Source organism: Podarcis cretensis (assembly GCF_951804945.1).
Source record: "Podarcis cretensis genome assembly, chromosome: 6".
Lineage (NCBI taxonomy): Eukaryota > Metazoa > Chordata > Lepidosauria > Squamata > Lacertidae > Podarcis > Podarcis cretensis.
The window spans coordinates 99,989,101-100,010,887 of record NC_137175.1 but is presented as its reverse complement, the minus strand read 5'-3'; the positions used below and the strand labels follow the sequence as shown (position 1 = coordinate 100,010,887).

The 21,787-nt window shown below is 44.6% G+C and overlaps 1 protein-coding gene across 1 annotated transcript; it reads left to right on the top strand.

Annotated features, from left to right (window-relative positions):
* The first annotated feature begins 253 nt into the window (after positions 1-253).
* Positions 254-21,511, top strand: NCF2 (neutrophil cytosolic factor 2). The gene is made up of 15 exons (XM_079981534.1): positions 254-643; positions 1,887-1,969; positions 5,020-5,128; positions 6,047-6,181; positions 6,805-6,912; positions 8,132-8,191; positions 8,854-8,897; positions 10,098-10,239; positions 11,397-11,456; positions 12,487-12,565; positions 12,903-12,922; positions 14,910-15,055; positions 15,153-15,267; positions 17,864-18,026; positions 20,605-21,511. The coding sequence occupies exons 1-15, from the start codon at positions 470-472 to the stop codon at positions 20,712-20,714; spliced, it is 1,548 nt and encodes a 515-aa protein (XP_079837660.1). The 5' UTR covers positions 254-469; the 3' UTR covers positions 20,715-21,511.
* The last annotated feature ends 276 nt before the right edge of the window (positions 21,512-21,787 follow it).

The window sequence follows — 21,787 nt, the reverse complement described above, 5'->3', positions numbered from 1 at the left end:
GGCGCCCAGCGGCAAAGAGTGTGTGCTGTGAGCCTGGAAGCCCTGAGTGCAAATGTCACCTCAGCTGTGAGCTCAGCATGGAGCTGGAAAAGGGAGGTAGTGCTGGTCAGCAGAAACACAGGCAGGAGGGGAATCTGCAGAGGCACCGTCTCTTTCTTCTTCTTCTTCTTCTTCTTAAGATCTTAGGAAAGTGAAATTCAGAAAAAGGAAGGCATCCCTGTAGCTGGAAGGGGAGGAGTCACTCTGGCAAAGTGCACCATGCCCAAGCCAACCTGCACAGAGAGGGCTCTGTTTAGAAAGCTGCTTTGCTTCGCCTCAGAGAGCCAGTTGGTATTACATCACCTCAGGCCCGTTTCAGTTATTAGTTGAGTGCAGACACTTCCTGGTCTGTTTGCAACACACGCCGCCGAAGGGCTGGCAGAAAGTCAGGGGGGCCTGAGGAACATCGCCTGCCCCTTCCAGCTTGGCCATGGCGCTGGTGGAGACCATCCGCCTCTGGAGCGAGGGTGTCTCTGCGGCAGATCGCAAGGACTGGGCCGGCGCCTTGGCCGCCTTCACTGCCGTTCAGAAGCCTTCTTCCAAAATCTGCTTTAACATCGGCTGCATCCACCTGATCATGGGGAATTTGGAGGAGGCCCAGCAGGTAAAGTGGACCAAGTCTTAGTATTGTGCAGGGTTTTTTTTTATAAAGAACCCTAACTAACTGGTGGGTGGCTGCTGTAGCTGAGGACGTATTGAAAGAAGTTTCAGGGAGAGGGATTTGCACAAAGCCAGCAGAGAACAAAGTAAAGTTTCACATTTTTTATTAAAGCAGTTCTGAGTTGCAGATGATTTAACTGGCAAGTGACGACTTTCTGTGCTAAAAACAGCTGGGTATTCTTCTACATAATTACACCATATAAGAATTTAGGATTGTACTGGTTTTGGCTGTAGGCTTTTCAAAACAAACGAGCAAATAAACAAACCTCCTCTGCATGTAGTAAGCTAGCAGATCAGGGGCGAAGGTTTAGTGCAGCTGTCTCCTTGATTTGTTAATTTTCTACTCGCAGGGATGGGTGACCTGGGGCTAGTCATTTTATCTCAGCCTAACCTATATCACAGGGTTGTTGCAAAAACTAAATCGTGGGAGGTGGTGGTAAAGATAGAATCCTGTACACTTTGAGCAAAGGGCACAATATAAATATAATTATAATTATTATGATGCATATTAATTATGAAACACTACATTGTGATATGAACAGTGAAAGAGTACTATATAAAGATGATTGATTAAATATTATATTATTATGAGCCAAACTGTTACACCATTCAACCACTTTGCCAGAAGTTCCTAGAACTAGCGACAGGCTCAGGCCCAGCATGGCACTCAGAGGAATTGTACAGGGCCAGTGAAACCACAAAAGCTGCAGTTGCAAAGTTCACCAATTGTTCAGAAGCTGAAGAGTGGAGCAGTGCGTAATAATAGCCTTGCACCCACCAGCCAGTGCTGTAAAAGTGAGCTGCAGTAGATATTTCAAATCTAATAGTGAAATAGGAAATTGCATAAAAGGGTGTACGTTGCAGGCTCATGTCACATGTTTGACTCAGGATGACTGGCTAGTTCAGGTCATCAGTGCATTTTTGAACTGCCTACCCAAACACAGCCAACACTCTTGCAGAGTTGCTTGGTTTTTGATTTCCAAAGCAATCCTGCCCTGTTGGGGGCAGCCAGGGGGCAGAGCAATAACAGGGAGAGCTAGAAACTTTAGGGTCCCGGTGGAACCTGACAGGTTGTGAGTAGAGGCTGCAGGTCACTGATCTTGCCGACTCCAGGGTTGGATTCCCGTCGGGAACACTTTGTGTGACAGAAATCATGCCTATGTCTCCATAACATCTGCTTCCTTCAGGCTCTTACCAGAAGCATTCACAATGACAAACACTTAGCAGTGGCCTACTTCCACCGAGGATCTGTGGCGTACCAGATGGAAATGTGAGTTATTATTATTATTTTCTATCCTGGCTCTTCCTCTCAAAGGAGCCCTGGGCAGCAAAAAACAAAGCAGAAGCAAAGCGAAAGAAACCAAATGCAGTTAAAAACAAAAACATTTTAATAGTTAAAAAAAAATAAAACTAGGGGATGGTGACTCTGCTTGCTGCACTCACCAACCTCACCTGCCCCATTGCCAACTGCCCTTCCCCCACAAATGACCATATCTCCCTCACAGCTCAGCCCCAACTCCCAACTCCGTCTACCTTTAAAGCTTGCTGCAGGTCTGTTCAGTGGAGGGGGTGCCCTTCACAGTACCTGCCTCCTCAGTTCACACCTCACCTGGTCTGCTTGCTCCCTGGCTGCAGTTCCTCATGCTGGAGTTATTGTGACCACCCACTGGCAGCCACATGAACTGCCGCACGACAACAGCCTTACCCAGGAGTCGGCAAAATGTTTTAGCTGTGTGCTGGTCCACTGTCCCTCAGACCTTGTGGCGGGCTATGGAAGCAGCCACTGCGCTTACCTTCCCAGGTGCTGCCACCACCGCTGCTTCTGCTTCTCGTGGGTAGGCAGAGGGAGCTCGTCCGCTCCGCTCTCTGGCCCACAGAAGCACCAGGGCGGCAGCGGCGGAGGGAAGATGAGCGGTGCCAAAGGGCTGGCTCCGGAGAGGGGCTGCTTAAAATGGCGCTCAGCCCAGCCCCCTTCCTCCTCTAGGCAGGGCGGGGAAAAGCCAGGAGGAGGGAGGGAGGAGGTGCCGCCATGGTGTGTAAATGGCGCAGGAAAAAAAGGTGCAGCCTGATTGAACAGAATCCCCACACCGATCCACAGACAGTCTGCGGGCCAGATCCTGAAGGCAATTGGACCAGATCCAGCCCGTGGGCCTTAGTTTGCCAACCCTTGGCATTACCCTTTTATGTACATAGGAAGACATAATGTAATATAATATCCTACAAGAGAGCTTTCCAAATTGGGTGTTGCGACATATTAGTGTGTCGACTGCAGTGTGTAGGTGTGTCGCATGAACGCTCCCCACGCTCCTCACAGGGCTAGAAAGGGGTTAGTTTAACCTCCAGTTTGCTAGTAAAACTGAATTACTGTGTTGCAAAAAGATCCATATTTAAAAAGTGTGTCACCAACATGAAAAGTTTGGAAAGCTCTGCCCTACAAGGTTAATGGGACAGTTTACGGTTGTTTTTTTTACATATCATCTTTATTAAATTTTCTTTTTAATATACATCATAATTGCCATTTTCCATCCAAAATATACATAAACCAATAAAAAATACTTGAGTGTTGGAAATTACATGAATTTATATAATAAAGTAAGTTACTAAGACTTCCCTCCCCACAAACATGATGTTCATCAGTTCAGACAGTTCCCGCTAGTCACATCCACGCCATACATTTAAAGCACTCTTAGACCATCTAAACAGTCATGGCTTCTCCCAAAGTATCCTGGGAATTGCAGTTTGTTAAGGATGGTCACCTTTGGAGCTATAATTCCCAGCACCCTTGGCAAACTACCGTTCCCAGAATTCTCCATGACTCTTAAAGTGATATAATAATAAAAATAAATGGGTTGCAATAACCCAAAATCTGGACCAAGAGAACCTGCATAAATTATGTGACTCAGACACATTTGCCTATATATTCTTATTTTGTGTAATTTATTCTGTTCTCTGTCAGATTTACATAAATTCTACTTTATATGAATAGATAAATAATAATACTACTTATGTAGTAGTAGTAGTAGTAGTAGTAATTTAGTGCCATTGATGTACATGGTGACTTACGAAGTATGGAAGGGAAGATCTCCCCTTAGGAATTTATAATCTAAAATTTGACACAAGGAAAAGAACAGCAGAAGAGGAAGGAGGCTGGAGAATAAATATAATTATTTCAGTTATTTGTAGTTAGTGAACGGTAGGTTTGCCAGACATTGCTCAAACGCTTTTAAATCTGCCTTCCCTTCTGTGAGGGCTAGAAACTTCCTGTGACTTTTTAAAGAAAAAATGGGAGTGGGAGTGGGGAGGAAGAAAACTTAGATTCTCACTTTTGTGATTGGTTCTAAGCTCTGAGTTTTCTGTGCTTGCATGAAGTTGGTGAAGACTCACACAGTTACATTTGACAGATTTCCTGGCAGTGCTCTCAGTTCCTGAGGATGGCTCCAAAATGCAAGAAAGTGGATCAAAGACAGCTGTAGAGAAAAACCCTGGAAGAAAAAAGAGAGAGCTGTATAACTAGAAATGGTTCCCAACATGTTTCGATGAAGCTCTTTATCAAGGGAAATCTGTAACATACAAACCAAAACAAAATTATGCACTATAAAAAGATGCTAAGTTACATACTCTGAAAAGAAAGCAGCCCAGAATACAAAACCATACCCAGAAAATTCAGAGGGCATACAGCTTCAGGACTATATTGTGTTGTTGTTTAAATATTAACTATATACAAAAAGGGTGGCGCTGTGGGTAAAACCTCAGCGCCTAGGACTTGCCGATCGCATGGTTGGCGGTTCGAATCCCCGCGGTGGGGTGCGCTCCCGTCGTTCGGTCCCAGCGCCTGCCAACCTAGCAGTTCGAAAGCACGTCAAAGTGCAAGTAGATAAATAGGGACCGCTTACCAGCGGGAAGGTAAACGGCGTTCCGTGTGCTGCGCTGGCTCGCCAGATGCAGCTTGTCACACTGGCCACGTGACCCGGAAGTGTCTGCGGACAGCGCTGGCTATAGAGCCTATAGAGTGAGATGAGCGCACAACCCTAGAGTCTGGCAAGACTGGCCCGTACAGGCAGGGGTCCCTTTACCCTTTACCTTTTTATATACAAAAAATTGATTCATAAAAACCTTTAATACTCAATATCACAATCACAGAAAAACTGTAACTTGCAAAAATACATAGAAACCTCCTCTAGAGCACGCCCTACGATGCGAATAAAAAGGAATGATTAGAACAATTGTCTTCGAATGGACGAAAGCACTTCTGAGGGTCGTCAAAATATCCTGCCATTTTGTTTACCCCAGAAGCACTTCCTCTCCTTCCTTGCTTTCCAGGTATGAGTCAGCCATTAATGACTTGAAAGAGGCATTTGCTCAGCTGCGAGGGAACAGCCTAATAGACTACAAGATCCTAGGCCTGCAGTTTAGGTTGTTTGCCTGTGAGGTAAGTTTGGGGTTTGAGGAATACCACGGGAAGCAGCCAACTGGCTCAGTGGACGATGCCTCAATTTTAGCATATTGCCATCTAAGCTTACTTGCTTTTTTAAATCAGTTATTTTATTTGTGTCTTGCCTTCTTCCAATGAGCTCAACCCTGCGAGGGTCCCAGCCCAAAGACAAGCGTTTGGAAGCTTATTTCTTCACTGGCAAAGCACTAGGTTACATCCGCTCCCAACGGCTCTCACACACAACCTGCCATCTAGCTGCTTAGGCAATCCGCCTCTCCAGCCCTGTGCTCTGATCCAGACAATTGGAGCAACAGCGTGACAACACCCCTTTCAGCTTACTTAAATGGACTTTTCTGCTGCAGTGCGCTCAAGCACACGACAACAACTCCTGAGCGGCAGCTCTAGTGACCCCTTCTTTGTGCATGGAGACAGCGGAGAGGAGGATGGGGAGAGATTCCAAAGGCGTGATCCTCTGTGACCAACTTCCGCCACTGAGACTCCCTCACACCTCCTTTCCCCTCATCTCTGGCTACCCTGTCTCTCCCCCTTGACTCTCCTCTACCACTGCCCCTGGCACCTGCTTCACAGGTGGCTCAGAACCCCACAAATTGCTCATCTCTTCCCCTGGATCATGCCTCCTCTGCCTGCACCTCCCCCCACTCCTCAGGCTCTTGCCCATCTCTGACATTGAGGCAGGTAACCGTGAGTGAAAGTCCATCAGTCCAGGCTCTGGACCGGTGTTGTATTCGACAAATACTGTTCTCACTCTGGGTGAGAGACCACCCCAAAGGCATCTTGTTAGCTTCAGGAATTTGAACCCAGGTCCTCTCAGCAGTCTACCTGCTGCTCCATCCAAGGAAATGTGATTAGGTTCAGACCCTTATTCTCTGGCACTCCTGCCCCTTTTCCCAACAGGTGTTATACAACACAGCCCTTGCCCATTCCAAGCTGGAGGACTGGAAGAAGGCAGAGGAGCATCTAGTGAGGGCAATGAAACTGAAGAGCGAACCCCGGCACAACAAAATCGACAGGGCCATGGAATCCATCCTGGTAAGAAAATGAAGGAAACAGCAATCAATTAGCCTAGGCTCAAAATACAAAGGCTTTGTAACTTTAGAGGTGATGCATTGTGTGACCGTTCTATTTAAGAATGTAGCAATGCATCGCTTTGCTCTGGAGATCAAGAAACAGCTTCTGAAACTTGCATTTGAACCCTGAGACCTGGCAATCCCATCAAGATATGTATATGCACGTTGTTGGGGAAAATAGGTGTGCAGAAGTGAGGAAAAGCTGTGTTTTGAATTTTGTCTACTGTACTATTGTTTAAAGTTGCATAGGAATCCAGTCTTCCTTTGTATTTGGTTGTTAGAATAATGACTATAACAGTGTTCCTCAATCTAGTACCTTCCAGATTTTGCAGTAATTCCTACTGCCATCAGCTTCAGCCAGCATGGGCAATTGTCAGGGAAGATGAGAACTGTAGTTCAACCACATCTGGAGAGCACCAGGTTGGGGAAGGCTGGGCTGTGGTATGGCCCTCGTTATCCTATGTGTAACAAGCATGGTACACAAATATCGGACAAAGCATGCTGGATTATTATGCCATGTTTTTTAGCAGATGGCCTTGGAAAATGGTGAAGTGATTGACTTTTGTGTGTGTGTGTGTGTTGCAGAAGCAAAGATTCTTTCAGCCCTTTGTGATTCCTGAAGGGAAGTTGTTTCGGCCAAATGAGAAGCAAGTGGCACAGCTGGAGAAGAAAGATTACTTAGGGAAATCTATGGTAGGAAGTTAATCTATGGCAGAAGTGGAATTACCCAGCAAATTTCACTTGTATTCCTAAAAGATCATTCATGATAGACAGTAATAGAGTTGCAGCTGTCTAGAAAAACACAACCCGGCCTGCTCTGGTACCTTTAACCCTAGTTTGATATGCAGCAAGTGAAGCTTCTCGTAGCATGGAGAGAGCAACAACCAAGTCCCTGTGAAAGAAACAGCTACGTCAGCAAGTAACTGGCGCCATAATTTTATAATACAATATTTTTAAAAAGCACACCACAATAATAAAAAATAACACTTTCAGATAAGAATCCTCCTTTTACTATTCAATTCAAAGAGCGTGTGCAAGTTTTTAAATTATGATTTTATTGTGTTGTTCAAATAAGCAGACCTCCACTTGCCCCATGGGATTTCCCTCTCCTCTCCTTCCTGCTAGTGTCCAGATCAAGGTACGTAATCGCACCTCTCTATTGTGCCTTGCTCAGGCCACACCTGGAGTTCTTTCTGTGCCAGTTCTGGGCACCACAAATCAAGGAGGATATTGGCAAGCTGGAATGTGTGCAGAGGAGGGCAACCAAGATGATTAAGGGTTTGGAAACCAAACCTTATGAGGAACAGCTGAGGAAGCTGGGTATGTTTAGCCTGGAAAAGAGGAAACTGAGAGGAGATATGAAAGCCGCCTTCAAATATCTCAAGGGCTGTCATATGGAGGATGGAGCAGGCTTGTTTTCTCCTGCTGTGGAGGTTAGGCCCCAACCAAAGGCTTCAAGATACAAGAAAGAAGATTCCAACTAAGAACTTTCTAACAGTAAGAGCTGTTTGACTGTGGAACAGACTCCCTCAGAAGGTGATGGACTCTCCTTCACTGGAAGTTTTTAAGCAGCGGTTGGGTGACTATCTGGCATAGATGCTTGAGTTGAAATTCCTGCATTGCAGGGGGTTGGAGTAGATGACCCTCGGGGTCCCTTCCAGCCCTACAATTCTATGAATTCAGCTTATTGGCAAGGAATGCCAAGATCAAATAAAACTTCAGTGAGTCCCTAACAAAGGAGAGAAATAGAGAACCATGCCAATAATTACTTTTATCTATATAGTGCTGAAGATGTAGCACTCAGGAGGTTAATATGAGCAGCCTAGCAGAAATCTAGATTAAGAGAGCATAAACCACTTGACATTACCAGTATGAATAAAGCTATTAATCATGTTCCTCCTTCTAACTCCAGGTTGTGGCTTCTGTGGTTGACAATGATGAGTTTTCAGGCTTTGCGCCTCTTCAGCCTCAGGTAAGACAGAGGACTTTTCTATGACAGAACATTTTGATGCACTTCCCCCCAAACCAGCTTCAATCTGAATTGAGAAAAAGAATGACCTGGATGTGATTTAAGCTGTAATGTATCCTCAGCCTTGCCGTCAATGAACTGGAGGCAGCAGCACTGGGAAAGATCCCTGATCAAGTTTTCAGGCAGAGAGGCAGGCAGCGCAGGCCACACACACTCCAGCAAGCATTGGGTGTGTGCCTGTGTTGCTCAGCTGTGCTGCTCTGTGGTGCATGCATGCAAGCACTGCTGCTCTGCAGCATTTGTCTGCGTGGGCAGAAAGTGGTTGCCAGGCAGAGTAGTATGTGTCAATGCACCACCTAAACTACTAGCCTGCTGCCCTTGAGATGCAGTGGGAGGTGCCGTCCTGCTGCCAGTGTTGAAGTAAGATTCAGCTGCCAGTCCAGCCAGCTTCTGTACAAGGAATGGGAGGATGCCATCTTGCCTCTTACCTCAGGCAGCAGAACGTCTTGGGCTGGCCTTGGTAGCCATGACAAGACTCCCAACCCCACTCTAGTCTGAAACACTTGCATCTCTCTTCAGGCCAGATAGATTCTGAACACAGGGCCTGACTTCAAAGTTAACTGCAGTATAGAGGAGAGGTTAATGCTAAAATATGTTGCTTGCAGACATCAGAACCACCTCCCAGACCAAAATCACCAGAAGCCCTCAGGTAAGATCAATAAACTGCAGAGAACCCCAGCATTCAGTAGCTCCCATTGGTCTAGAAAGTGATTCGTAGGAGATTCTGCTCTCCTATGACTAGATAAGGAATAGAGAAATAAACCCAAAAATCTGTTTAGAACTGAGTACAGCACCATGAAGTCTGGATGTCTTCATTATGAGTATATGGGTGGTATCTGACAAAATATTTTTGTTAGCACAAGGATTTCCACTTCTGCAATGGAACTTCCTTTCCCTCTCCTCTTCCTGTGTGTCCCCCACACCCTCCCCAACTCTGCTCCAGAGGGTGGATTGAGCCACCATAATCAGTTTAGGGGGCACATGGGAGATGCATGGGGAGAAAAGAGGGAGGGGAAGTTCTGTTGCACAGCCAAAAGCTATTGTTCTCAGACAACTACTTGATTGGATACTGACCTATGAACCTACACCATCTTAACAGAAACACATTTTATCCCCCCACCATTTTTTGCTTCATTAGGAAAAAAAAGGAAATAAAACATTTCAAACGAGCAAACACATAGGTAAAGGTAAAGGTACCCCTGCCCGTACGGGCCAGTCTTGACAGACTCTGGGGTTGTGCGCCCATCTCACTTAAGAGGCCAGGGGCCAGCGCTGTCCGGAGACACTTCCGGGTCACGTGGCCAGCGTGACATCGCTGCTCTGGCGAGCCAGAGCTGCACACGGAAACGCCGTTTACCTTCCCGCTGGTAAGCGGTCCCTATTTATCTACTTGCACCCGGAGGTGCTTTCGAACTGCTAGGTTGGCAGGCGCTGGGACCGAGCAGCGGGAGCGCACCCCGCCGCAGGGATTCGAACCGCCGACCTTTCGATCGGCAAGCCCTAGGCGCTGAGGCTTTAACCCACAGCGCCACCTGCGTCCCCTGGAGCAAACACATAGTGATATGAAATAAAACTTTTGAAATACAATAGTCTGTGCTTGGGATGTTTGCACAAACTATTCCACTTAGGATTTGCTGTTTAATACAGGCTGTTTCAACAATATAAATAGGTGACCTCTGGGCACACGTGCATAATAAAAGAAAGCAGCCACCGGACTATTTCCCCACACATCTAGCTCACTGGTGGGATGGTTTTTGCACTCATTCCATTGCGTCCCCAGTGACTTGGATGTGCACTATAGCAATCAGTTGATGATGATGATGAAACTGTCAGCTGATTTGTCATGCAGGGCCCTGCAAGGAGAACCTCACAGAGTCCTGTACGAATTCATACCAGAAACAGCAGCGGAACTTGAAGTCCTTCCTGGAAACATTGTTTTTGTCTTGAAGAAAGCGAAAGACAACTGGGCTACTGTTGTCTTTAATGGGAAGGTATAAGGGCAGCAAGGGTAATTCTACAGAGAACACCTGCACTGTTGTTCCACTGGCATGAACTGTTGGTACCATTTTGGGGTTGCATTCTAGTTGTCTTGAACTAAACAGTAGATAGTGGTCTACTCAGGATTTACTGCAGGGGGTGAAAAACCACATGTGCACTAGGTGGCACTGTTGAGCTACATCAGATATAGGGGCTCTCAGCACAGTGACACGTAGTCTAAAGTGCGTGAAGTTCAGAATGTGCTGTGGGCTTGAGTTCTGATGTGGACTAATTCTTCTGAGACAGAATAGTACCATCCCATAGGGTTGTCTCCTGCCCAGCTCTGCTCCTAGACCCCATGTAAAGGAGACATACCTTATTGGATCCAATATATGGTAGCATAGTTGCAGGTGGGTTTGCATGTTCATATTTGGGCTGTTTTCTGCTGTACAGTACAACAGTTGATAAAGGGTCTGGAAACCAAGCCTTATGAGGAACAGTTGAGAGAACTGGGTATGTTTAGCCTGCTAAAGAGACCAAGCGGAGATATGATAGCCATAATATCTGAAGGGCTGTCACATGAAAGATGGAGCAAGCTTGTTTTCTCTTGCTCCAGAGGCCAGGACCTGAATCAATGGATTTAAGTTACAAGAAAGGTGATTCCGACTAAACATCAGGAAGAGCTGTTCAACAGTGGAACAGACTGTCATGAGAGGTGGTGGACTCTCCTTCCTTGGAGGTTTTTAAGCAGAGGTGGAATGGTCATCTGTCATGGATGCTTCAGTTGAGATTTCTGAATCTAGATGTCCCTCAGGATCTCTTCCAACTATACAATTCTTTGATTCCCCACAGTAGGGAAGTGCTACACAAAAATTAGGTAAAAGATCAGAAGGGAGTATGAGAAGTTGCCCTGAGATGAAAGAAACTGAGACCCGCCCCCCCCCGCCACCTCTCAGCACCTGCAGGCAACTTTTCAAGTAAAGCGACCTGCTTAGGCCTGATGGAGTGAATCAGTGAAGTTAAAATGCTGCCATTCAAAATCTGGAGATTAGAATCTGGAGGGGTGACAGGGCCCCCTGTGTGCAGTCTTGGAGTCTTTTCTTTGCCCACAATGTACAACTCTGACACCACCCTGCCTCCTAGCAATATATTGGTTTTGCTTTTCATACAGCAAGGGATCATACCCTGCAACTTCCTAGAGCCAATGGGAATGAAATTCTCTTCAGGCCAGGTAAGAGAATAAATATTAATTCTTAGGGCAAAACTTGACATGATAATTTATACAAGGCTGCTTGCCAAAAATGGGAGTGTCTGTTTGGTTCCCCCCCCCCCCCGGTAACCCTAGCCCTATTCACCCATGTACCAACATCACCAACCTTCTGTGTTTCCCTGCCAAAGATGTCAGGTAGGGACACGGCTACTCTTGTAACATTAGTGGATGGGTGAGGTGTCTTGAATATTATGGATGAAGATGCACACCACTCATTTCCACTTATCCTATGTCTATTTCCACTTTTGCTGTTACAACCAGGACACTTTGCTTTACGGTCCATATATTATTTGGTCTAGTCTCTTGTTATTATTCTGGATAGAAAAGTAAGTCTGGGAATATAGACATTTAATTTCACATTTATAAAACAACCTATACATCTTTAATTATAAAACACTAAAGAAATAAGGCAAACATACAAAATCATCACAGGAGCAAATATAAAGTACAAGGAACAGATAATCCTGGATAATGCTACAGAGGAAATATTCTGAATTGTCAATAATAAGACCATTATATTTAATATTTTTCTTTCCCTGTTTGTAAAACCCACAGGCAAAAGAAAGCATCTGGGAAGATAATAACTTGCCCAGGAACAGCTGAGATTTGAACTCAGCCCTCCCTGCACAGGGAGGGTCAAATGATCGCCTTCTCACATGGTCTCTTTTTGAAGGAATGGCATGAGTACAATGTGTGTGACTGGATTATGCATGTAAAATTTCTTCTCAGAACCCAATAGGCAGGATCTAATATAAGCTCATTTGCAGGCTCCTGGAATAGTTAACTGGATAACTTGTTGGTGAACGATTAGGCAAGGTTTCAAGTTTAAAACTCTTCCATCAAGTTAAACACTTTCTGTCTGTGGAATATTACAGAGTTACTCCAAATCTTGCCTGTTCTTTCGCTTCCAACAAAGAGGGGCTGCCTTGCGTATTTTGCATTGCTTATTTCTGCGATGCATGACAGTCATGCTTGTTTCCATTTCATACAGCAAGGAATTGGTGCAGATGTTGACATCCCTCCTCCACCCAGCTTTGCTGCCCCAGATTGCCCTGAGAGGTGTCCCTCAGGTAAGTAAGAGTGACAGACAGTGAATCCTTTCCAAGGCATGTATGACAGTAGCTCTACTTGGCATGCTGCACAAGTATAAAGACTACACAGAAAGAGGGGAAGCAGGGACAAATGTACTAAGCTCTTCCCTCTCTCCCCGTCACTTTGCCCATCACTCTTTATGAGTTGGAGTGAAAGTGAAGTTTCTGAAGTGGGGAGCCTTCTCTGCATGATTTAGAACACCAATTTTGTATGGTTCTAAATCACACTGAGAGCAACAGCCACTGCCTGTGTACCACCCAAGAACATTTTTTTGGTTATTCCCTGCTCACAAAACTGCTCTTTTTTTTCTTCCAGATGAGGAAAGACCACCACAGGTAAATGACCACCTTGCAGTGTGAGCTTCTGGACATGGGACACAAGCCTAAGAGTTTGTGTGATGTATTGACGCATAACTGAACCAAAACAAATTGAGGCAGGGCTGGGGATGGGAAGTTCTCACACTCTGCATTTGAACATGGCCAACTGGAAACCTAAGGGCCCCAGAGTTTTGATTTCCATTTTGATAGTTCAGTGTCCACATGTAATAAACAACAACAACAACAACAATAAATTATATGCCACCCATCTGACTAGGTTGCTCAGCCATTCTGGGCATTTCCAACAAATTATAAAACCATCATAAAATATCAAAAGTAAAACCCCCCCTATACAAGGCTGCCTTCAGATGTCTTCAAAAAATCAGATAGTTGTTCACTTGTTTGACATCTGATGGGAGGACATTCCAGAGGGCAGGTGCCACTACTGAGAAGGCCCTCTTGCCTGGTTCCTGTAACCACACTTCTTGCAATGAAGGCCCTTGGAGCTGAACCTCAGTGTCCGGGTTGAACGATGGGGGTAGAGACACTCCTTCAGGTATACTGGGCCGAAGGTTTTGTATTGGTAAACAAATGGCATACAAAGAAATAGCTCTTGCGGTTACCCTTGGTTTTGTAGCCCAGCCACTCATCCTTTAACCATGCCAATTTTCCTTGAAGTCAAAATTTAAAATAAAAACCTTAGGGATTACCAGTCAACTAACTTTGATTTCACTGATGTTCGAGATCCATTTAAGTTGGCTTTCAAGCCTGATTTGCCATCCTGTGGGATGATCTTTGCCATGAGAGAGTGGGAATGACAAGCCTGTTGATTCTCTCGGACCTCTCCATGGCTTGTCATACCAGGATATCCCTCTGGACTGTAATATTAATGTTGGAGGCAACTTTCTGCAGTGGTTCTGCTCCTTGGAGGACCAGCTACAGAAGGTATAGCTGTGGGCTTGGTGATCAACAAGTCCCTCCCTTTCCCCATCCAGTAATTATGCTTTGGGGTCCTACAGGGTTCTGTTCTATCACCCAAGCCCTTTAACAGCTACCTGAAACCACTGGAAGAGATAATCCAGAGTTCGACTGAGATGTCACCAAGATGCGAGTGACACCAAGTGTTCTCTCTCTTTCATCAAACTCAGGTGTGGCACAGGGGCTGCTAAATCAGTACCTAGGCACAGTAACGGACTGGTTGAGGCTCACTAAACTGTGGCTCAGCCCAGACTAGATGGATGTTTGTGGGTGGTATTCAATTTGTTCTCATGGGGTTTGTTACTCCCCCAGCCCCCAAAAGCAGGGATAGGGAGCCTGTGTTCCTCCAGATGCTGCTGGGACTACAGTTACCATTACCGCTGGCTGGGGCTGAAGGGATTTGCGGGGGTCGTAGGTTCTCCAGTCTTGCAGTAAAGGGTCATGTTTGCCACCCAGAGGTGCTTTTTAACCCAGCAGTGTGATTAGAGGCCCCAGTGACCTCTGAACACATTTTAGCAGCTTCGACTGATATGCGACCTACCTGGACAGAGAGAGTCTTGTTTCCATTATCCATGTTCTGGTGATCTTTGCTGTGTGTCTATGAGGCAGAAGGCCTTTTTGGTAGGAACACACTGACTGTGAGATGCTCCCCTGGTTTTTTGGGCAGAGGTGAGAAGCTTTTTGCTTTTACTGGCCCTTAGTTATACTGATTTTGCTACTTCCTTTTTTAGTCTTTGCTTTTATGGGCTATCATTGTAATAGCATGAGCTCCCCATAGAATTTTGCAATTGGATGGTGTTGTAAAGATTGTAAATAAATAACAAGTTGCCTCTGAGCATATACAAACTTTAGATTTTTAAAGGACAAGGATTCCATCTCATGGCAGAGTTCCCAGTACATCACCATTTGCTTCAGAAATTAAGCACTCTTTCCCTTCTACTGAACAGGATCCTGAGAACACATTTCAACTTATTTTTGAAAAATTAAAAGACCATGGCACTCCTGTACCATTTCCCTCCTCCTACAGTTCATTGGCCTGGACACCCCCTACATTGTCAAAGTGCATTACAAATACACCATCGCCCTGCAAGGGAGCCCGGAGATGTCCTACTGCAGCCTCTTGGAGAAAGTGTGCCAGAAGCTGGGACTCTCAGCCCAGCACACAAAACTGAGGTAGGAGATGCGCCCTGGCCTCCCTTTGCCAAATCCACCTCGACTGAGGAGAGAGGGATGCTTCCGTATTCACTTGTTTCTGCTGTCTCTTGTTCAGCTACCGACCTACAGACAGCAAGGAGCTGGAGCTGCTCAGTGAGGATAGCAGGATGGAGACCGTGTGGAGTCACGCCAGGGACAAGTGCTTGACATTGTGGTGCAGCAGTGAGCAGGTAGGCAATACTGGAGCAGAAGGCATTCTCTCACCAATCTCCGCCCACTTCCCCAAAATATTTCAGAGCCCTTTGCTGAAAGCCCAGCTTCTATTTATTAACCCTTGTTAACCAGAATAGCAAAATGTGCAGGTGTTTTCCTGCTCAGTCACTCAGAAAGAAGCCGTTTCCTCCTTTCTTCCTGCAATCTGGCCTACGAGAACACTGGCAATGGGATAATTGACAAGCACTTTAATATTTATAATTGTTTTTTTATTTTAAAAAAACCATTCACTTTAATTAAACATTGCTTATATTTAGCTTTTTATAGTTTTGAATTGACTTGGTGGCATCAGTGATGTTGGTGGATAAATATTTGAAAATATCCCAGTCTATTGATTGGAAGAGATAGAACTGCAGCATAGCTTTCATTTTTGTCCCCTAACTTTGCCCACAGTGGAGTGTGTACCAAATGTAATCTTGGAAACCTGGGTTCAAATCAAACTAAGTTCACTTCATGGCCATTGCCAACTTGATTCTCAGTCTAACCTTTGTTGGCAAAGCAAAAAAAGAAAAGGGGGGGGGGAGTGTGTGTGTAAAAATAAACCTGTGTGTACCACCTGCAAAAGTACTAAAAATCACCTTTGCTTTACCTCTTCTCCTGCTTGCCATCACCCTGCCTTCATTGAATAAAACACTCGCAGTTTAGGGTGGAAAAAGCATCCAAAGTACATGCATGAAAACTACACAGAGATCCAAAATTGCTGAATGGGCATGTCCAGTTGAACTTTCGATTTCTACTGAACTGCAGGCATTTTGGAAAGAAGTTGCCATCTGGCATGGCAGGAAGTTTCTATTTAATAAAGAAACTGCTGCCTTGGTCTTGCACAATTAGCTGCACAGTTTTGGATCCCAGTCATTAGGCAAAAGCATACAACTCTAAAGCACAAGTTTTATTTTCTTGATCTGACATTTGTATTTCCAAGGGGCAGAATAGTCCTGGATATAAATCTCAAGAGATTTCCAAAGCCATCAGTAAAAATTAGCTCTGATGGCCAGCATTCCAGGAATATTCTGGAATCTACAGCTTGTGTGTGAAAGAAATTGAAAACAGATCATTCCCTCAATAAGCTGGCCTCAATAAGTGTGAACCTATAGAGGTTTGGTGCACGTTTTGCACAGCAAGGGACCAGGAGATGGCAAGGTTGGTAGAAGTGTTGTGCTGAGCTGTTTGCTGGCTTCTTAGCAACTCTCACCTTTTCCCCCTTATCAGCACACCAGGACACAACTCATCTTTTCCCTTGCCCATACAATTGCGACTAAGGTGGAAGTGGGATGAGGCTTGCACATAAAATATATAAAATTAAGAGTGGAATTGTATTTGAATAGCATATTCATAAGTAGGTTTGAGGTTTTGGAGTTCTCTTCTAAGCTCTCATCTGCATTGTAAAATTAGGGAATCTTAGGGCAGGGAGTCTTAGAACTGGCTCATATCATAGTTACAAACAACCCCAAGAAAACAAATACTCCATCTTATTTGTTCCAGTAATTCCCAAACTCCTAGAAGCTGTCAGCATATGACAGTGGCCATACCCCAGGGAACAGCTTTGACCGGCTGGCTAAACCAGATGAGGGTAGCCTAGGAGTTTCAAACCCTCGGCAAGTTAGGGACTTCGCTTGCATGCCGTTTCTGCGTGTGCTGTAGAGGGAAATGAGAGGCAGATGGGGCTCATTCACCTGCGAAGGTAGTCCATCAGATCCTCACCTCCGCTGCCTTGTGGGACATCTTTGGGAGAAGAAAAGGCTAAGGAGTAAACCCTACACAAATCCAGAGTATCTAAGATGGTTGGGTGGCACCTCGTATGCCTCCTTCCAGCAACTCTTGCAGCCAAGCTGGTGTCAAAGATATTGCTCTGCTTTCCTTTGGACCACGTCAGCAAGGCCAAGAGAGCGGTCTTGTCGTCTGGACAGCCCAGGATCTCAATACACACTGCCCAGGCTTGCACCCTGGAGAGGTCACTTTGCTGCTGCTAACTCAGCAGTTTGACTTCACTCCTGGAGACACAATCCATCGTTTCTCAAGACAGATGGATTTTTCTGCACAGATGCCCCTGCAGGTGGGTAAATCCGCTGCACACAACTTGATATTTTGATCACTCCCAACACGGCGTTACCTGAATGCCCAGAACAGAGTGTCATACAGAAACATAGTGGGCAGGCTCCTCTGATAGGAGGTAGCTCTCTCTTGCCCATTGTAAACACAGCCCTTCCTGCTTTGAAGGGATGGAATTGTGCCTCAGACACCTGATGTTTCCAAACCATTTGCCCCAACCCCTCTAAAAAAAGTTTGGGACTCTGCTGAACTTCAGCATACAAACATGATATCCACATGAAAACATGAGAGAGGAGGCCTAATACTGGCTCTGTGAATGACTTAATTTCTGTTAATCCTGATGAAGATTTTCCAGTTGCAGGTGCAAGATTAACTGAAAATCTTGCATTTTTACAGCAGTATTAGATAGATATGAAGAACGTGGGAGGCTTGCTTGTTTTTTAATGTACTGCTAATTAAGGAAATGGCTAAAGAGATGTTTGAACAGGTTGTTTCTTACACCAGGCAGGCAAAGACAATCTAAATATGGAAGATGGAAAGGAAGCTGAGCAGAAGATAACAAAACAGACAGATGCCAAACAGGTTGTAGCACGGTATACTTATGAAGCCAGCCAGCCAGAGGACTTGGAATTCCAACAGGGGGAGACAATACTTGTTCTGGCTAAAGGTAAACTAACCCTAAATCAGAGAACCTTACTAACCATGCATGGGAATCTACCACCCTACACAATTCCTTTGTTTTAGGGACATTACGCAAAAGTTGCCATAACTCCATCTATTGAGAGAACGTCAAGGATGCAAATTCATTTTCTTGACAAATCAATTCTAACCTATAATTTGCTATATTCACTGTGTTTTCTTCAAGAGTGTGAACATGCAGTACTTGAAGGCCATGACCTGTATCAGGCACGTGTATCGAGGCTTCTAAGTCCAAGAACCATGCAGAAGACTTCTTCCTTAGGGTCAAGAGCTCTTTCAGAAAGTGGTGCTGGTACCACTTGCTAATCCTTCTGCCCTCCATTTTGGACCCAACCATCATCAGTAGAGCACCAGGTTGCTGAAGTCGATAACTGGCAACTATGGGCCCCTTGCATCTTCTACAACTACTACTGCCCTTCTCTTCTGGGCTCCTTCTCCTTTTTAGCTCCCATGGACCAAGAGATGCAGAATTGCCAGACTGCAACCTGGAGGTCCTGCTTCTAGCTTTAAACCATCTGATGCAGGAGACATCGCTCTAATTCCCCCACTGGTCACCTCACTCACCTATGCTATGGTGTAGTCCCAATGCTCATGCTCGTTCCAGCAAGTACTAGAAAAAGGGCAGACACAAAGATCAGCAAAGGAATGGGGCAGGAGGTGTTGCAGCTGCATTCTCTCTTGCTACCTCGTGACCTTTAAAGAAGTGGTGTAAAACCTGTGGCCCTACAGGAGTTGGTAGATTAAACTCCCATTGGCCCCATCCAGCATGGCTATTGGCCAAGGATGGTGGGAGTTATAGTTCAGCTACGCTGCTCATGTGTTTTAAAGTAGCAAACATGATTGCTAGGCTGTAATCTGACAATTTAAGGCTGGGCATGCATGGCAGAAAAGCCAGCTGCCTCTTGCTGGGAATCAAGCTTGAACTTCTAACATTTATTAGAGAATTCACAACCATCACAGTATAACACTTTCCCACACTTCTCAATTCAATTGCGTTTTGTAGGTTGGGAAACAATCACTGATTCAATCAGCAGTGACTACCTGAAAGCAAATTGGCTTCCACTGGTGGGAAACAAATTCCTGCTGTCACAAAACTCCATATTCTGTTTTGGCCATTGGCATCTTATCACACAAACTATGCTGGTCAAGAGAGCTTGAGGAACCATCAAGAACACATTTAGTGGCTTGAAGCCATGAGGGTTGCCCCATGTAGAGGGGAAGAATAGCCAATGGGAAGGGGGAATTGCATCTTGTTGTGGAATATATCCTATATGAAAGTTCAACCATCTTATGCTCATCTTTGCATGTCAGGAAATGGCAGAATAGAGCTCAGGACAAAACCATTATACAAGTAAGAAAATAACCATATACACAGCAATTTGTTGCTCAGTATACTTCCTGTTCCATATGAAATTACTTATGCTAAACAGACATCCTAGTTTCACAATACCAAAGTAGATGGGTGAGTGTGCTTTTGAAAATTCTAACAGAACTTGTCTGCCTCCACCTGGATAATTCTGTGTCCCATCATATTCTCCATCTGCAGATAAAATAAGAAGGGCAGTTCAAAGACTACCCACTGTTTTGATAAGGCTGTTAAGGGAACCCACTGTAAGATAGCAAAGTACCAAAGAAGCCAAGGTACTCTTCCTCAGATACTTCCTCAAACATCTTATTGAAGGGACTCTCTGTTCTGAAAGACATCTGAAAGCCGTTGCTGTAGAAGGTCCTTATTTTTCTGGTGTATCAGCTATGACCTCTCAGTAAGACTTGCAGGGGAAACAACCTGTGGTTGGTTTGTTATGCTTACGTGTATCTGGACCTTAGACTTTGTAATGATCCAATAATTCTCCAAGTTATTTCTGCAACCTCATTCTTTGGGTTTTCACCTGCCATTTATGCTGCAAGTGGTTTTCTTCTAACAAGACCCCATTATTTTAATTTCAGTTTCTCTAAAGGGAGACTATAGTGGCACTGGAAGAGCCAAAGAGCTCCAGACACAGTCTACTCAGTGCAGCCCTGAATGGCATTTTCAGCAACACAGCTTGAGGGAGGCAAAAAGCTTCCTCTCTCAAAATAATCAAGGCCAAGAGGCAATATTTCAGATGTTAACAGATGTAGCAATGTTAACAGATGAAGATGGTTAGTCTTAACTGTACAAAAACACATACAATTATAATTCTTAGTCCTTTATGAGTATCAAGTACTGAGCAGATGATCTGGCTCTCCGTTATTCCCAGTCCTTGTTCTGACATGAAAGGTATCTAGCAACAAGAGGGGTCACGGCCTCTGTACCTTCAGGAGTTGTGAAGCAACTGATAAGTGCAACTTGTCATGTTGGGATAAGAGAAGTCGTACCTTCAAAAATTCCCTCTGTTACAAAACTATGAGAGGCACAAGGAGATCCATTCTCCTTTACATCTTGGTTGCATTTCTCGAAGGCACTGCAGATTCTGGTTGGATTCTTTATATTCCACCTCTTCCTGATTCTTGCCCATTAATGGATTAAGTTTGTGACTCTAACACAATGTTATTTCATCTTCTAGTGAATGATGAGTGGCTGGAAGGGGAGTGCAATGGAAAAGTTGGCATTTTCCCCAAAGCCTTTGTTGAAGAAGACAGCAGCCAAGATCCCAAATCTCTTTCTACAGTGTAACAAGCTCAAAACCCTACAAAGAAGCGAGAGGACCCCGATGCGTTTACCTCTGAAGGCAACTCATCCCATTATAAGACATTTAATCCATGTTCGCTGAATCTTCTAGGGATTGATTTATCTTATTTTTTGAATTTTATTTTCTGCTTAAACGAATATCCATTGAGGTCTGCACTGGGTTTTTTAAAACTCATCTCCTAGCTAAAACATGAGCCAAATTGGTTATATGAAAAAACTGTTGGGTTGATCCTTCTATGTCCAGTCATAATAGTTACAGCAATAGCAGACATCATGGTTGTCCACTTCAGTTTCTGGTAGGGGTTCCCAGGTCACAGTCTATAGAGGACATGCACACAACTTTAAATTCTCTAAGATGAATCACCCTTGGCTTCTGAAGTCTGTTCTGCATCATTTTGCTGTTATAAGGGTAATACCTTATTTATCAATCAGGGCACCTTATTCAAGATGAAACAAAAGGTGCAGGAGAAGCTACAAGGCCTCATGTCCCGTGACCAAAGAGTTTTGGTTGTTTTTCTTAACTGCATGTGTGTCTCTGGGATACAACCTGGGAATCCTAGTTAACAGTCATGAAAAGTTGGTTTACAATAATTCAGCCTCCAGGTGATTAATAATCAGCGGTTTAGTTACTCTGCAATGCCTTTCCAGAATGACAGCTACATTTTGAAATGCTTAATAAATCCTTGAAAGCCAGTAAAGCTCTCAGTAACTTTTAGATGTTTGAAGTTTCCATAAAAAGCTGCAGTTCTGTCATTTTATCAATAAAACTGCATTGTTCTTTAGTGTGTGTCTCTGTATTACTACTCAGACTTCACTCCAGTTCCAAAGAGTTAACATTAGATATTTATAGTATCCAAGTTCTGGAAAACTATTTAGTAATGTGTATGCCTCTAGCATTTTGTCATCACCAGCTGAAATCAAACAGGAGATAATATTTTGCTTGGCATCAAGGCTGCAACCTAGTCTGCTCTGGATTTGTCCCCACCTAGATGCTTAAGTGCAGTCAAAGCTTTCATTGCACTATAAACCCCTTTCACTACTGAACAGAGTAAGATGTC